The sequence below is a fragment of the Gallinula chloropus genome (genome assembly GCF_964237585.1).
Source record: "Gallinula chloropus genome assembly, chromosome: 5".
NCBI classification, from domain to species: Eukaryota; Metazoa; Chordata; class Aves; order Gruiformes; family Rallidae; genus Gallinula; species Gallinula chloropus.
The window spans coordinates 6,195,033-6,213,043 of record NC_140090.1 but is presented as its reverse complement, the minus strand read 5'-3'; the positions used below and the strand labels follow the sequence as shown (position 1 = coordinate 6,213,043).

The 18,011-nt window shown below is 38.9% G+C and overlaps 1 protein-coding gene across 1 annotated transcript in view; it reads right to left on the bottom strand.

The window, feature by feature from the left end:
- Positions 1-1,055: 1,055 nt before the first annotated feature.
- Positions 1,056-18,011, bottom strand: part of LOC311192972 (von Willebrand factor D and EGF domain-containing protein-like) — a gene marked incomplete at both ends in the record, with an annotated part of 188,717 nt that continues 171,761 nt past the window's right edge. The window contains 2 exons of the mRNA XM_084265664.1: positions 1,056-1,367; positions 14,317-14,414. Of these exons, the coding sequence (XP_084121790.1) occupies positions 1,056-1,367; positions 14,317-14,414 (410 nt within the window). The remainder of the gene's footprint in view (positions 1,368-14,316; positions 14,415-18,011) is intronic.

The following is an 18,011-nucleotide window of genomic DNA, read 5'->3' as shown; positions in this document are numbered from 1 at the left end:
CAGTTGATTCAGATCTTTTTCATAGGCTGAGGAAATGGAGCAAATCTGAGGAGTTACTGATGGTTCACAGTATCTTCATGGACACAGTTTGCTGGTGAAACTCCATTGGGTCTGCCCAGTGTTTGGTGACAGCCTATTTTTGTTAGTGACCATGATGGATGAACAGAGACCCTGGCTATGAGATATGGAGGTAACACTCATAAAATCATAGACTGGTTTGGGTGGGAAGGACCATAAAGCCCATCTAGTCTCCCTTCCTGCCATGGACAGGGACACCCTCCACTAGCCCAGCATGCCCAAAGCCCCATCCAACCTGGCCTTGAACAGGCATCCATGGGCAGCCATAGCTTCTCTGGGCACCCTGTGCCAGGGCTTCCCAACCCTCCCAGGGAAGGATTTCTTCCTTATATCTAATCCAAATCTTCCCTCCTTCAGTTTAAAGCCATTCCCTCTTGGCCTGTCACTCCTTACCCTTGTAACCAGTCCATCTCCAACTTTCCTGTAGCCCCTTCAGATACTGGAAGGCTGCTGTAAGGTCTCTCTGGAGCCTCCTCTTCCTGTTTAGACTGTAAGCCACTTTATAGGTCTATAATAATTTCTTATGATTCTATGTAAATGTTCTTTCTCTTTCTTTTGTAATCCAGACAGTGTATTAGCTACTAATTTAGATCCTACCTGCCCCCTTCCTCCAGCTACTTTCTACTGCTCCTGTAACCTTGATGAGGTTCTTTTCTGTGTTTGTTTGGGTATTTTTTCCAGACCTTATGACTCAAAAATTCACTCCCAGCTTTTGCTACCTTGAGACTGAGTTTGGCTTTCTTTTATTTGTTTTGGATTCATTCCACTCCTCCTATTCTGTGGGGGGGGGGTTTTGGTTGTTGTTGTGGGTTTTTTTTTTTGTTTGATATGGTGTTTTTTGGGGAAAATCAATGTTCTGGTCTTACTTTGTAGTATCTATACATTCTTATGTCAGTATTAACCTCTGTGCTTTTGTCTTGTTAGGATACCACCCTGTTTATTGCATTACTTTATTTTACAATAGCCTGAACCTTTGATCATTTCAATAACTGATGGTTTTCCATCTTCATAGCTACAGCGTGTAAAATGATTCTGTTTAGCTCATTGCTTATGTCTTGATTTCTATCTTTATTCTCCAATGTTTCCAAGTAGAAGTTGCAAAAATGGTGCTTGCTATGTTTGAAGAAATAGAGAAAACAGCCAGCTTGAATTTCATTTTGTGTTTGAACAGTGTCTTGGTCATTTCCATCTCCTGCAGGAACATTCTTCTGTTTCTTTATGTCACTTGCCTTCATGAACCTCCAGTCTTCTTCAGTAATTTGCTCTTGTAAAGTGATGGCAGCTTGTAGCTGTCAAGGAGAAAATGATTGCTTGGTTTATAAGGATATAAGCTTTTAAAAGTGTTTTAATAGCAGGAGAAGGATTTTGAAATGGTCTCTCTATTAAAGGGCAAACGAACATATTAGGTTGATAGTGGCTTGTGGCATTGAACAGATAGGCTGCTTCATTTTGTACCCATTGAAATTTTTTTTTGGGGGGGGGAAAAATTGTTAGAATGTGAAATAAACAGGCTTGATGATCACAAAGGCTTGGATTTTCATTCTCTGAGACATCCGTGTTAGTAAGAAACTCTTTGTTGACTTGGCACAAGAGTGTAGGGAAGGCATGGAGCTTTTGAATACAGTAATCTGGTTTTGCTACACCCTTATGACAAATCTGTCATACCTGACATGGACTCTGACAACACTAACAATTGAATAAATCAGTCATGGGTAATGCATGCCAAAAGCTGCTCCAGGGAAAATAGAAAGGAAAAAGGCAGGGGGAGGGGGTGGACAGGGCACAACGCACGACAATTTAAGAGCAGACCAGGAGTATGTTCCTTTCTTCCCATGGCTCTAAGGCAAACTGATTAAAAGCCTGTGTATTCTCTCAGTCAGCTTATCACAAGTTATTCCCATTTTCCTGTTAACAGTACAAATGCCAGCAAGTTACATGTTGAGATTGAAAATACTTCTAAACAAGGGAAAAAATAATGTTAACCAGGTGTCAAAGATATTTGCACCTGGGAAACTGGCTGATCCCATGAGGAACACTATCGTGACAGAAGAGTAAAATTTTGATACTAAAGTCAGTGCAAACATTTTGGACAAAATTATGATCATTAGGATAAAAGTTCCTTCTGAGAATTTGTCTGGTAAAGGGTTTTCCTTAGAAGTTGTTTTCATTTTATCTTCAGTTTTAATAGATGGGCTTCTCCAAGCCAGGTTAGCTGTAGAGTTTGGGGAGGCGTTGAGTTATTTATCAAATGGGAAGGTAATAACAGAACTGGCTCTGGCACAAAAGAGAGGGAGAAGGAAGTAATTCTTCGAACTCTGAAGTGTACAAATTAGTGTTCTGAAGTATAAATGGTAGGTTTAGGGTGCCATTGTTGTGCATACCATATGTATTCTGGTACGTCTTGCTCATTCTCCAACTGTTAAAAAATGAGCATGAAGGTGTAGTATTGGGCCCACAGAGCATGTCAAGCACTGCAGCTTTTATAGTTAAATAATTTAAAGTGAAAATAATTTCATGCATAACTCTATGTGTGCTTGTTTATGTACACAGAGTATTGTAAAGTCTTCTTAATTTAGGATGCGACATGTGAGTTGGCAGACCCTCTCAGTATGTCATCAGCTTGAATCGAGCCCCAAAATGTACTCATTTCAATCCATCATCTGCTGTTTATTCAGTGACCCGTGTGGAACAAGGTTTTCTGGCAGGAAGGCTGAGTGTTAAATACACACAGAGACCAGATCACGCTTCTCTTCCCTAAGGGTGGTCTCCCTAGGACAGGATTAGTGGTTTCTACAGTTGAGCTGCTGCTGTACTTGTTTATGGATAAACCAAGGAATGACATCTGCCAGCCCCTGAAAGTGGTACATTCCTGGAGCAAAACTCTGCTCATTCTAAAAGGAGTTAAGATGTTGTGCCTAGCTACCCATTCTGCAGGGAGTACGTGTGTGTCTTTCAACTTGCATTGCACTCCCTAACGTCAGAGAAAAAAGCCCTCTTTAAGTGAAAAGAAAATGGTACTTTTCCTCCTGGAATACTGACTAGCACGGGTTCTATTAAAAGCATTTTCTTTGCTTCATGGCAATTTTTAGGAGGTTTTCAGGTAGTGCACTACGCACACATGTGCATTCATACGTATCTGCAGTGAAAAGTATAACCTGCCCCATCTTTTTGGCTAAGGTTAATATTGGTAGTGTAGGCACAAAAATTAGGTCCTTCCTACTTACCGCGTTATTCTGCTTTCCAGACAGAAGAAGTGTTTGTGTCATCTTCTCTCTTGAAAAACAATGTAAACCCAGTGAAAATTGAAAAAGAATTTATCCAGGGCCTTACTGGTTAAACATTCCCATGAATGAGTATTTTAAGCCATGGATGAGTTCAATATGCCACTGGATCTCTTCTTAAAGAGGTTTACACTAGGTTAAAAATGCAACCACTCCCCTTTCTGCTAAATGGTTCTGTTTGCTGTTCCCAAAGCAAGAGATCATAATTTATTGTCCCAAATTTATTTGGGGTTTTAATAGGATTTGGAAGTAAGTCTTCAGCAAACAAAATGTTTTTTTGTGGTCCTAATGACAATTAGAAGTTAGAGCCAAATAACTTACTTATAACTTCAAGTAACTATGCAGAGCAGATAAGGGTTTTTTTTTGTAGAGCTCAATTAGCAAGACTGACTCCCTTCTTAAGCTTCTTGAAGTCTTTTGGGACACATAAAAATGAGAAGTGGCTTATAAGTACAAGTTGAGGTTTAGAAAAAATAAGACCTTGTATTTGCAAGAGAAAGTCCTGACAGAGTATATTTCAACAAGATGTAAAGCACCTATGAAATGCTAGGGAATAATTTTTCTCTTACATTATTCTATATCATGTTTAAGACAGAAGCTGAGCATGTAGTCGTTACTCTATCTGGTGTCAATTAAGCAAAATATATATCGAACAACCAATGGAAAGAAATCAGTGAAATGCTGAAGTATCTGGGAGAAAAGACACAGTGCCAAGTTCATCCTCTGGAGAAGAACTGTTACACTGATGTGGTCTGTGAATCTACAATAACTGACTGTAGGTTACCTATAGTTTGATATCAGACACTGGAACCTGAGCATTGCTATTTATCAGCACCTGTTTCCATTTCATAACCGCACATGAACCATCCTCAAAGATCCAGAATAACTTTCTAATTGTTTGAAAATAGATGGGGATGTAGATTGTCTCAAATAGTCACTTCGGAAATAGAGTGAGAAGCTGCAAGGCATTGAAAGCTGTTTTAGATTTTCAAATCCAATCTTGGCAAAGGGTTTTGTTCATTATCACTGTCTCTTGTAGACATTATGGAGGCAAGGTAATAGAAATCTTTTTTATTGATTGGGGCTGTACTTCAAGAAAGGCGTAATTGCCACCCTAAATTTAATCTTGTAGATACTCATCTGGTGCCAATGTTCTGTGTTAGTATTAATGTCTTCCTGGAAATGTTAAAACAAATGCTAAAAACTTAACTTCATATTAACTTCTTTAACTATAGTCCAGATCAGTATGTGTTAGTGAAACATAACAAGCGTGTTTGAAATCTGGTCCTTCATCTAAGTGTTTGTTTAGTAGGAAACTTGCAAGGAATAGCAACTGGAATTTGTTTTTTTAGCCTTTTGCATTTGGGAAGCTGTTTGCATTGGAGCAGTTCATAACATAAACTGAAAGGCAAAAATTCCAAAGTAAAGAATAGAGAATAGTTTATGGGAAAACAGAATGGATACTAAAAGCATCTTGCTATATTAGTTAGATGTGGGGAAAAAAATGCTACTATTAGGAGCTGAGCAAAAGGGAGGAGAAATGTATCTGTGAGTTCTAATACTGACATTTTTTCCAAGCTTTTTTAAAGACTTAATTTGCAGTACTCAAAGGTCTCACAGTCAGTGTTTTTTATTATTAGAAATTGACAGTAAGGGTCAGATCAAATCTTACATCTAGTTACAGTTGCAGCCCTGAAGGTTCAATCAAAAAAATCCTTACTTGCATCATAGTTCCCTCAAGTTACTTCTGGAAGAGTGAGGGAATGTCAAAACTTCTGTATTCCTCCACCAAGGTACTGAGATTTTGGTCTATAGTTGCTCTGAATCTTCCAGTGAGACAAACCAAAGGAGAGCATGAATGCCTGGGGCGTGGTTTGAGATTTACTCAACTGAACCTGAAAGTTGTCCAAAGCGACAGTTTAAAACTTTTTTTTTTGGCTATTGAACTTATAATTGGTTTTCTTATTCCTCTCCTCTCAGTCCTTCCTCCTTCCCACAGGGTTTTCTGCAACTGCTCCATCCCACCCCACCCCACATCCATACTGCTGCTTGTGATGAAACGCAGGGCTCATCTTCTGGACAATTGTAGGTGAGCCAGTGGTAGGTGTGTGTAAATCTGCATTCTTGGTTTCAGTTGCAAATTTCTGAGAGCACCTAGATTTTTCAGTATTTCACTAAGCTCCTGTTGTGTGACTAGAAAGCTAGTTTTCCAAAATGCTTCCAGAAATTAAGGCACTACACCTACATCATGCCAACCATTGGCTTGCCCAGGACCAATGCACAGCCATTACAGAGAGTGAAGGAGAGCTCATGTGTAGAGGGAACTGAAAGCCAGCAGGTAACCAGGTCCTGCACTGATACCTCCCCAAATAAATGCTGACACATTAGCAATTTAGGAAACTAGAGCAGGGTTACTCAGCAGAGACACTACAGGCTGGAGCTAGTGTTGGTTTAACATTACTGAGGTCTTTCCCTTGCTAGTCACTGAAATGTCTCAGTAGAAGCAGGGTCTTATTTATTCAGTTTTCTCTAGACTGTGGGTAAATACACCTGTTTAAAAAGAAAATAATGGGAAGAAATGAGGAAATTTATCTGTGCCTTCCAATTTTAATGAAAGCAGAATAACATGGCACTAAAAAACCTTTATAAAATGGTCTGTACCACAGGCAGTCATGATGGTGTCACTACAGCCATGGATCATGAATTTGAGCCTTGCCATAGACAGGTTCAAAAGTAAATATAGGTTTATTGATGTATGAGAAGGTTGTTGTTGGGGTGGGTTTTTTTATTATTCTGTGTGATTATACGAGGGTAAAAGGGACAGAACTAGCAATTTCTTCACATTATATCTTCCCAAATGAAAAACGTGCTCAGCGCCAGATTATCAATACCCAAATGATTGTCTTCATTGTCCTGCTGTTATCTTCATCCTATTGGGACCTGCAAAAAATAAATGAGGATTCAGCTGCTTAAGGGACTGTAGGAGAAACAGCCACATGCACATGGTGTCATGTAAGAAATACTGTGTGCAAGTGTTCAAATGATTTGTCATAGTTACTGTATTATCTTTGGAATTTTTATGTAATTATGGCAAAATCACAATCTGGTTCTTATTTTTTTCTCCCCCCCCCTCCTTTTTAATTTTTTTTTTACTTGGATAACCAAAGTTTTTATTAACCAGGGAATGAAGAACATGTTTCTGAAAGGGATTAAGCAGTGAAATGATGAATTGAACTGTTTCTAAAGCATGCACATAAAGTGATATCATCTAGCTAGGGCTGATTTCTGCTCCATCGCTTCAACAGGAAAATAGCTATATTGCTGAAATGATTCGGCTTAGGCTCTATTATTTGCGGTGGCGCTTGACAGTTATGGAGTTGGAATTCAATTTCTTTCATCTAAAGCAGGTGTGCCTTAAAAAAAAATCACTCTGCCACTTCTGAATAACGCATGGAGATTGTTGGCTTCTTGCCTGAAAGCATTTCAGTGCACTTATCCCATTTTCATACAGCAGAAGTTGTCCATGAATATCATCTTGGTTTAAATATATGAATGAATTTTCTTTATCCCAAAACAAGATAATAGATGATATGAAAAGCTTTATTTTACACTAGCACATAGATTTAAGAACCTGTTTTGAAGGGCAGTTTTATAGAAATCTGTATTACAAAGCACATAAAGATGTTGATACTAATTTATTATTCAGGACAAGAGAAAAGGCGCTCCTTAATCTTGATGTATCTGTATTTGGTATGACAGGTTAACCTTGATATTAGCATCATGTATCCAAATCTTACTTTCCAGTTCGACTCTAAAAGACCTTACCTTGCTTTCTCATAGTGATGTATCCAGGTAGCAGTTGTTTATTTGTGAATAGTACATGGTGCATTTATTTTATATGGAAAGAGGGAGTACTTCTACAAGTGCCTGCTGGGATTTAGACAGGTTTAGTTAGAGTAAGGATTTGATTTTACATGGAAAAAATGTATGTAATATCTGGAAAAGTGGTATATATCTTTTTGAGGTCAAATGAAAATGTATATGTGTGCATCAAGTATTTCATAGAATCATCAAGGTTGGAAAAGACGTCCAATATCATCTAGTCCAACCATCCCCCTACTACCCATTTCCACATATCTATATACACATTCATACTAAATAATAAAATCATAGAATCACTTAGGTTGGAAAAGACCTTTAAGATCATCCAACCATTAACCCAGCACTGACAAGTCCAACACTAAACCATGTGAGCACCACATCTACATGTTTTCTCAATACCTTCTGGGATGGTGACTCCACCACTTCCCCAGGCAGCACGTTCCAGTGCTTGACAACCCTTTTGGTGAAGAAATTTTTCCTAATACCCAAACTAAACCTCCCCTGCCACAACTTGATGCCATTTCACTTGTCTTATCACTTGTCACTTGGGAGAAGAGATCAACATCCACCTGGTGACACCCTCCTTTCAGGCAGTTGTAGAAAGTGATATGGTCTCCCCTCAGCCTCCTTTTATCCAAGCTAAACAACCCCAGGTCTCTCAGCCACTTCTTTTAAGACTTATGCTCTAGACCAGCTTTGCTGCTCTTCTTTGGATGCAGATGTACATATATATGTTTATATATAAAACAGGACATACAATGAAACTTGAAATGTGGCAAAGGCCCTGTCCTGCTTTCTTTTGGTATAAGCACGTGTGAAGGAAGTTGGAGCATATATTTAGGACCAAACAAGGTAGAAGCTTCTAAGTATTCATGTTACAGAGACCTGTCTGCAGCCACCCAGAAACCCCATTCTGAAAGATTGTGTCAACTGAAGTCAAAACATACCAGGGAAGAATTTCAATAGAATGGTTAATTCTGTATTCATGAAACTATGGTGAGAGCTAAAGAAAAAGACTGTCATTTCCAAATCAGTAGTGCTCCTTTGTCCCATTTAGACTTAAAGAGAAGACAATTTTTTATTGCAAGGACAACCAGGCCAGAATAAACACTTAATAAGTTTTCTTCATAAGCTTCTCTGAGATTAAAGGTGTGTTCAAGTATCCATACACTCTATGGATTTTCATTTCACTGTGCAGTACCACAGTTTATAAAATCTTTTAAGGTCCAGTTGCAGGCTTTTGTCATTGATAGGATGGAGCATACATGGAGACCTCCCAGCTAGCAGGGACCCAGCCTGGTGAGTTCAGCTGGTAGGGCACATCTCTCTGTGGATTTATCCAGGCATGCCTGGAAGCCAAAGCTCTTGGGTGCTGTCAGGTCTAAACTAACTGCAGTGTATTAGGATGCTTCTCAATACAGTCTGTATACATGAACAAGCATGCGTTGAAAGTATTCAGTGACATGATAAGGAAATCACAGTCATTTTTCTTGCTTACACAGCATTACCTACTCTTACATCCCTTTGTAATAAGCAAGCAAATAGTCTGACATACAAGCGCAGCTTGATACTGCATATATTTGATTTCCTCTTTTTTATCTCATCTTACTTCAATTTATTTGTCAATTTATGAAAAGACATGCTTTTTTTTCCCTAAAACTCCACAGATGACTAGCTTCTGCATTCACAGGTGCTGAGTACAGCTTGTATGACTTGAGCACCGTGATTTGTGGTTTAGCATCTCTTGATATATAAATGAACAAAGTAATAGAGATATTAAGGTCAGTAACTGCTGCAAAGGGTTGTCTAATATGAGAAACTGTTTATTAAAAACATCTTGTATTTTCAGGCTGTACTGAAATCAATAGTATGTGTAAATTTTGGAAGGCAGTCACTGGGTTCATTCATAGTGGATGAATGGGCTGCTGTTGTTTGATTTACTGGTAAAATCCAGTGTTAAAAGTATCTGCTATAAGGTTTGCTTTTTCTTAATTATTATTTTCTGAAACAGGCCATGCTTCTCAGTACCTTTACGTCTTAGAATAAATATTCAACGGACAGGCAAGTATAGTGTATTAATATTTAAAATGTTATGGGGGAAATACACTATCATGGTAGCTTGTAATGTAATATTATGTATCATTTATATCCCACTAGATAACATTGTTAAGATAAAATTAATTCTCTTGGCTAAATTACTCCTCTTAGAGAGGAAAAAAACACTGAAGCAAAGTGTGAAGGTATCAGAACAACGGATAAAATATGAATTTCAACTTTCTGAAAAACTCCCTATTGTACCAATGATGCAGTAATCATCTTAGTCTCTTTTGGGACTTTGCCAAAGTTTTAAACTCTGTTTCCGCTGCAAAGAGGCCTGTTTAGTCTGTTGTGTTTGGGTCACCCTTCCCAGCCCCGAACAAATGTGCTCTAATGGCTGTTTTGAATGTAAAAGTCAGCAGGAGCATTTGTCTTCATGTCTGCCACGAAACTTGCTAAATTATCTGGATCTCTCAAAGAGTCAATACAAATTAAAAATACTCAAAAGGTTTCTAAGAGAGTGATTGCTATTCTAGCAAGTTCATTAGCCTTCTGAGGAATGCTGTTGGCAGGCTTTGTTTAGCAGAGGTCCAAAACAAAGTAAACCAAAAATGTCAGAAAATGAATTGCAAATCACTTGGCAATATAAATGTTAGAACCAGGACGTTGATGATGAATAATTTGGGAAAATTTATATTGCTCCTCCAGGAATCTTAACTGCACAAATGGGAACTATACTGAAGATTGCAGCCGAGAAAGGGGAATAACTTGATGAAGGGAATATGGGCTGTCCAGGTTTTCCAAATGCACTGGAAAAAACAGACTCCAGGCACTATTTAGTTTGCAGGGGAAAAAAATAAAAGAGTTCTGCAATGAAGCCTTTTTTTTTTCAGCTCCCAGTATCTTATCTCCTTAGTGTCTTCAGTTGGTATGCTGAAAAAATGCTGCTGAAAAGGAATTTTGCACTCTGATTTTGTGAGATTAAGCTGAAGACCAGAAATTAAATTCAAAGGAGGAAATCAGCCTCCTAACCTGGGCAACTGGCACTGACCTTGCATCTCTTTTCCTGGTGAGATCCTGTTAGCTGCAAGTACAGTCACTTAGAGCATCCATCCCTTGTCAGCTCCTGCCCTAGGAAGGGAAGATGCTGCTCCACTCCAACTGAACCCAGGAGTTTTGGCAAAATTTACCTGCCACTTCTGCTGTATTGTTCCTGTTATTTGAAGATTCACAACAGCAGCAGAGTAAAGCATGAGTTTTAACTCCCATAGCAAAACATAGTGGTAAATCTAACAAGGAGAGAAGATTGTAGCTGACACAGGCAGGGTGAAGTGCTCAGTGCCTTTTCTTCAGGCTTCACAGGAAGCTTAAAATGTGACAAAAGGTTTAACATGATCAGAATTAAGAAAGAAGAAGAAGAAATGCAAAAGAGAGAAGGGAAGGAGCTGAGTGTCTGGATTCCAAAAGGTCAGATTTAAGGTCTGTTTACAAGGTTAAATGATCGGGCAATAAACTAGGATTTGAATGTATGGTATGCTATCTACTGTGCATTAACACACCATATGGAAAGTTTTAGTGTGTAAGAGGAACTTTACATGAAGCAGCTTTTCCAGGTCAACAAAGCCTCACAGAGTTTACCCCAGTCTATTTAAAGATGCATTTGCTAAACCAGCAGTGATTTGCAATGAGAACTCCTGAAGGATATAAATAGTCCCAATAAACATAGTACATATCTTGAAATGAGGCAGGGGTGGGGGGAGGAAGGAAAAGGAAGGGAACAACAGCTTAAGATTCAGACTAATTTGGTGTCTGGAAAGATACTAACACAAAATATTAAACTTATCAACTTATTATACTAACTTATAAAACCCTCAAGCATAATAAGGTAAGCTTGACAGGCTGACTCCTGTTCTTACCTCTGCCATTAGAGTGGTTCAAAAGAATCCAGAATATATATAAGGCACCTATCCTAATGGTGATAGGCACCTTAGATATATATATAAAAATAATAGTTAAGGAATAGATAAGCTTGTCACTTTAGGGACACTTCTGACATGACTCAGATTATCATGACAGTAGGCACAATTCAGGTGCAATAAGGAGCAAGGCCTGTTTGAGAAAGTGTTGTCATTATCCAAGAGCAATTTTATCAATAGTCTGTTGTGAAGGTGGGTACCCACAGACCCCAATGGGAGAAAATCAGACATCAAGAGACAGTAATTGTCTTCAAACATGTAAATGTTGCTACTAAAAGAACTGTGATAACTTTGCACCCACCAAGGTTACCCCAAGAAGTATCGGTTTTGCTTGCAACAGATTGGGTTTATGTTCAGTGTTAGGAAAAACATAACTGTGCTCTAATAATAAAGTTAAATACGTGAACAATTTGCTTAGATAAATTGTGAAATTTCCATGACTGACAGATTTGGGGAAGAAGTCGATTAGAGCCTGTTCAGATCTTTCATTTACACCTGATCCAGCCTGATAAATGAAGTCCTGGGAGGCCTATCATCCCAACTTTTCTACACTAACAAACACGGGGATGAATGCCTGTGTTTACAGTTTGCCATAATACATGCTAGAAAATGAGCTTTGTATTTTAATACCTCTCATAATTTTCATTTTTTGGAGCTGTAGCTCATTTGCTTTCATACAGTATAAGCCATGTAATTTAAACCAGACACCATTAAATCCATCATTTTTATTACTAACTTTGATTCTAGCTTTCAGCAAGGCTCACGGTTGAAGGAAACCTGTTAATTCTCTTTTATTCAGAACGTTTCCTTCTTCACATCAAAGCAAAGCACGTTTGTATCACTGGAGCCAATCAGTATTTCTGCAGAATAAGCCATGAAACTGAAGAGTGCTTCAAACAGTCTTAAAAATTGCGAGATGAATCATTGCTAGAGAGACCCCATGTGTTTACATGTATCATTGATGGCTTGGCATTTTGGACATACATAATATGCAAAGTCTTTTTCTACTTTCTTTTGCTTTCAGGACTGATTTACTGCATAATAGTTTATTCATGTGAAAGAGGAAGCCTGGGTTTTTTTTTGATTTAATATTTTCTGTTAAGTGCAACAAAGTTCTACTTCATTCCTGAAATGACAGATATCATACCGTATACTTTCAGATCTGGAATAATGCTCTAAAGCAATCCTGATAATCTTCTGCTGTATCAAAAATATGCAACTCTCAGCCTACCAAGAGGAAGTCTCCTGGACATAAACACCTGCAGATGATAACTCCAGTTTATGTTGGCATATTCCTGCTTCCATTTGGACTTCCATTAATTATTTGAGAAACTGTACACCATATTTTCTTAGGCTGTAGCCAACCCATTTAATCATTCTCTATATAAAGAAAATTACAACTCTTACTCATCTTATCTACATCAGCTGCATTTCAGTATTGATGTAGGAGCTGTAATTTAGTATGAGAATGTACTTGTTAAGAAAATCCATACAGAACTTTAATTCTGATATTAAAATCTAATTATCGTTAACTGAATAAAGTGACTATCTGAATAGATTTTCATGCTTTCTCCTAATGCATTATGTAATTGAAATGAAAATATGTTGATTGTTGCCCCTAGCCTTTCAGTATAGATAAATGATGGGGCAACCTGCCTTTTTGAAAGCTGGAGATCTGTCCAGTCCAGAGATCTGAATGTAATAATGCTTGAGTTTTGGGAAACGTCCATGGCTTCAAAGTGTGGCCCTTTACAATGGCAAACATGTAAATTTTATTAAAGGTGTTTGGGACTCTGGAAGGGAGAAGAGTTTCTGAGAAACAGGAGGTGCAGGATGTGAAATAAAGCAGTAGTCAAAATTGAAGGGGAAATTCCAGTTGATGTATAAAATGTTTAGGCACAGCAGGCAAGATGGAAAATAAGGTTTTGTCTTAGTGGTGATGAGGTGGAAAAACTGGACCCAAAGACATACACTGATGTGATGGTCAGGTCAAGCCCAGTTGTTGGAAATGCTGTACCCTTGCCAACCATTCTGGTAGCTGGGCATGGCTTATTGGGTTATTTGGGGGCTGAGGATGTTTGTATTTGCCCAACTCAAGGAATGCTTCTCAAATTCATGCTAAAAAAGATTTGTGTGAACTGGACTTTAGTTGTCTTTGCTCAATGCCAGGAAGAAAGAAATCATTATTTCTTCATAAAGCAACATGAACAGCAAGAAGATACAGAGCAGGAAAGGTGCCACCTATTTTTGCTGTCATTCACCTTGGAACAGCACAGAAGATTCAGTCCCATCAGCTCTGTTTGAGCACAGGCAGGAACACAGGTTCAGTAGTGGAGCAGCAAGAGTTAATGGGCGCCTGGAGAGCTCAACTCAGAAGAGAGACTCTGATAAAGTTACTTGGAGGAGAGAAGTGTACCCCTCTCTCATCAGGAGAATTGTGTTGGTGTTTTGCTGCTCATGGATCGGTCTATAGTGACATTTAATGTGTATGTTTGAGGTCAGACTCATCATGGTGAAGTGGGCTGTCTATGGACATTGGAAACTGGACTGAAGAAAGAACGAACAAGAATAATCACTGCTTGCAGACCTCCTGGGTGCAAGGCCTGCCATTTCACATCACGAACAAGAGGCAAAGTTAGGAAGGCGGCGGGTGAAAAACAATCGGAGGGGCGTCTGGCGGGGAGGAGCCCTGGCAATTCAGAGAAGCTCCCAGGCTCGAGCTGGAAGGCAACCAGGTATTTTTCTCCAGGGTTTGCTGTGCAGATGATTAGTGGGTTTGGACAGAAGCACTGTATTAAGGATGACCCTAACTACCAGAATAGATGCAGCTTTTGTGAGTTTTATATTTGGAGTATTAAACTGTTGTGTAAGGGAAACTTTGTGTATAGTTCTGACACATGGTTAGTTTGGCAGGGGAGCAGCCATTAAACTTTCTTTAAACCATTTTATAACCTTATTTACATCCTTCTTAAGGTTAACAGATCTTTAATCCATTTTTCTGTAAACTGTTTCAGGTGGTTATTTTTGTCCTTACCACAAGAGTCAGCAGTTTTGGACCTTACCTTCTTTTCACATGCTGAACCAGTATAGCCACTTCTGCAAGCACAGACATTTGGTCTTACACATCTGCTTCCAAATCGACAGGTTGGCTCACAAACTGCTATAAATGAAAGTTAAAGTTGTTTAGGAATGCACTTATTCTAAGTCTTGCAATTAGAAAGTGAATATTTAGATACATCTGAAAATGTTGTGACAAAATAAATGATGATTATTATTTCATGTGCTGAAGGAAAAGACAATAAATAATAATAAAATACCAAGACATGGGAGATGGTAAGCCATAGGCTTTTTCATGCCTATGTGTCTGTTACCTTTACAATTTTCTTTATTTTTTTCCTTTCCTCCCTAACGAGGGGGAAAGAGAAGACTGTGCCAAAGTCATCACCTTGGCTCCAAGGTCTGATCGCTGCAAGGTTTAATTTTGAAAGCCAGGATACATTCCAGGCATTGATGGTTGGGTCAGATTTATGTCAGCATTGATTTACTTTTGTTCCAAATGAAATAAAATAACAGCTGGTAAAAGATCCATTGTTGACTTGAGATGAAAAGATATGTTAAATGTGTCCTCTCAAAGGTGATGCTATCACAGTAAATAAAAAAGAGAGTTTGGTGAACTACACACTTTACACTTTTGAAACCAGGGTGGAAGAACATGTAATACCAGGGTCCCACAGACTCAGTTATGAGCTACTTACTTCAAGTAAAAAGGAATCAGAAAACCTCTTTTATCCTATTTAGAGTACTTATAGAGCCGCCCCCCACCCTGCCCCCCTTTTGAAGGGTTTAAGAAAAAAATTGGGATTTTTTTGTTTTTATTTGAGAAAAAAATAATTAATTGAATTAGTAAAATCTCAGCCAGTTTTTCACCCTCATTAGTAGTTTATATTGTTATGACATTGTTTTGGCATAGAGGAAAGAGAACAGCCAATTCATAGGGCACCAATTCAAGAAGAACACACATGTCATAGGATTTTAATTAGATCTCATGAGTTAAACCTTCTGTAAATATTGCCAGAATATTGTCTCCTAGCTACAGCCAGTCAAACTAAATGCCTTCAAAACTGGTCAGGTGTGAATCAACAAGTTGAATCTTATGTATGGCAGAGGCATGTAGGAAGCTGCAAACCCTGCACCGTTAAGACAGATCTGAAAATAAAGCAGAGACATGCCTGAGATCCAATACTGTCTCCATCATGGAGGAAAGTGTTCCATCAGATTTGAAAGAGTTTAATGTGTGGGGGATTTTTCCACAGAAAATCAAGAAATCGATGGGCTGAAAGAACAAAGTCTGGAATTTCCCTTCGTTAGACTCTAGGTTCTGATTTTGATCTAAGCTCACGCAAACACTTTGTGCTGTGGTCTGGAGTCTCAGAGATGGACCAGGGCAGTGAAATTTCTTTAGAAAACACATAGTGAGATCCCAAGCCACCCAAATGTGATTCTTGGACTTACACTAGTTGTTTTCATGACCTTGGAAGGCCAGCAATGAGAGATATTGAACAACACCTGTAATCCGTATTGGTTTTGTTCTATCAGGTTATCATGGCAGCTAACACTCAGTGAGAAGCTTGAGATTTTGCCAGAATAGGGAAGATTACAATATAAATATGTGTACTGAGCTTCAGGCCTGACAGCTGTGGGACAGAGGGGTGAAGAAGCAGACCTGTTGCCACTCTACACTCTCCTTAAAGAGCAGAGGCTGTAGAGAGTCTGGCAAACTGCTACGCTTGTGAGTATGGTCAAGTAGTGACAGTTCATGCTGTGTTAAAACCACTGACCTGTACCATGTCCCAAACAAGAACATGGAGAGACCTGGTCTTGCTGATGACCTTCAGGTGCTCCTTTGTACAAAGCCAGCTGTGTCAGGTGGTTATCTGCTGTAGGACTCCAGTGACCTGGAGCAAGTTCCTGGTACGGGAACTAGTTGATGTATTTCTGCTGATTTGAAAAGGTAAGAGTGCTGTTTTGTTGAAACAAGTTTTTATGAAGCAAGCTTGGTTTCGTTAGGTGTCTGTTGCAAAATACAGCTGAAGAATCAGATGAGCAGCTGAAAACATCTTTCTCCTCCTTCTGAGAGGAGGAGGAGGAGGCCTGAGTCTGAACCTCAGGTGTGGATGGGGCAGAGCAGGAATGAAATCAAAGTCAAGCTAGAACAGCGTGCTCATCATCTGCTGACTGCTCCCTCAGCTCCCCCATGAACTTTGAAGGAACTTGGATTTATAACTGGAAAAACCTGAGGTTTGTTCACTGGAACAAAAACATTCCCACTGGTGAGTGTACTGTGCTCCTTGTGCCCACACCACTTTAGTTCCACTGTAGAGGAAGCTGGAGGAGAGAAAGCTGTGTTTGGGGTTGCTGTTACAGAGATCTGTGTGTGATACTGCTATTAGTCATTTGGTAAGAACTTAGGCTGGGGAAAAATGGGAGCTGATTCTCCCTTGAGCTTGGTAGCAGATAAAATAAGACCAGGTAAGTCAAGGGAGGTGGACTCTTCTGAAGAGCCTTATGGCAGGTAGGGCTGTACTGGTATGCATGGACCAAAGAACAAGCATTTGATTAGCTGCCAGGCTATTTTCTGCCTGTGGTTTCTTCTCACTTGATTGAAACAAAGACAAAAAAAAAAAGAAAAAGATTTCCTCCTTTCTTGTCCTTTGCTACCTGCCTGTCTCTCTCTCTCCACCCACTGCTTCCTGCTGTAGTGCTCAGAAAAACAAGGGCTCAGTTGGGAGAAAAAAAATTAAAAACATTTTGGAAGAAAATTGGAATTGAAATCACAGAGGATAATAACATAGCTGAAGTTCAAATGAATATTTCATAAATGTATTTACAAGGGATGCTAAGCCACTAAATGCTAAAAATGACACAGGCTATGTATGCATTATCCTGTACAGATTCAGCAAAGAAAGTCATTTAATAAGCTAAGCTTATGCTAAAATTATAATCAATAAATGCCCATTACAGAAAGAGATTTATCCCTGGGTGTTAAAAGAACAGAGCTATAATTTGCATGCGAACTATATTCTTTTTTAAGATTTCCTTCTTTGTTTAAATTTTGAAGGGGTTACATTGGAAAGCTAGAAGAAAGCCTGCCTGCCTGCCTGAGATGATGTTCAAGGCAGAGAAAGAGAACGAGGAAGAATATTGAGGAAATTATAAGGCTATAAGCTTGACACGTATAACATGCAAATAAAGAGAAGATATTCTGAAGGGCAATGAGGAGCCAGTATGGGTTCAATAATATTAGAACAGAAGACAGCAGCATGAATTTTAATGATGAAGATCCTTCACAACTATAACCTTCTTATACTTTATAATTAATTATTAGAATTATACCTTGATCCTTCATTCAGAGCCTTAAACAACAGACATATCCCTGGCCAGAAGCCTTCTGACTTTACCGGGTTGTGTTTAGGCTCTATCTGTCATGGTAATCAGATTGTACTGTCAGGTCTTCACTGCTTTGGTCTAAATGTTTTGTTTCTAGCTCAAGAGAAAAAAAAGAGATGTGAGTTAACACTGCAGGAGGAGGTGGGGGAAGCTGCAGACATGGAGCTTCAGACTGGATAATAGGGAAGGGGAAGGAAAGCATGGTGATCTGGGATACTGTTTCTCTCTTTTCAGGAAGGGGGATTTTTTGGAATGTTTGTGCTGTGGTCATGAAAGCTGAAAACAGTCTGACAGAGAAAAGCCACTAAGG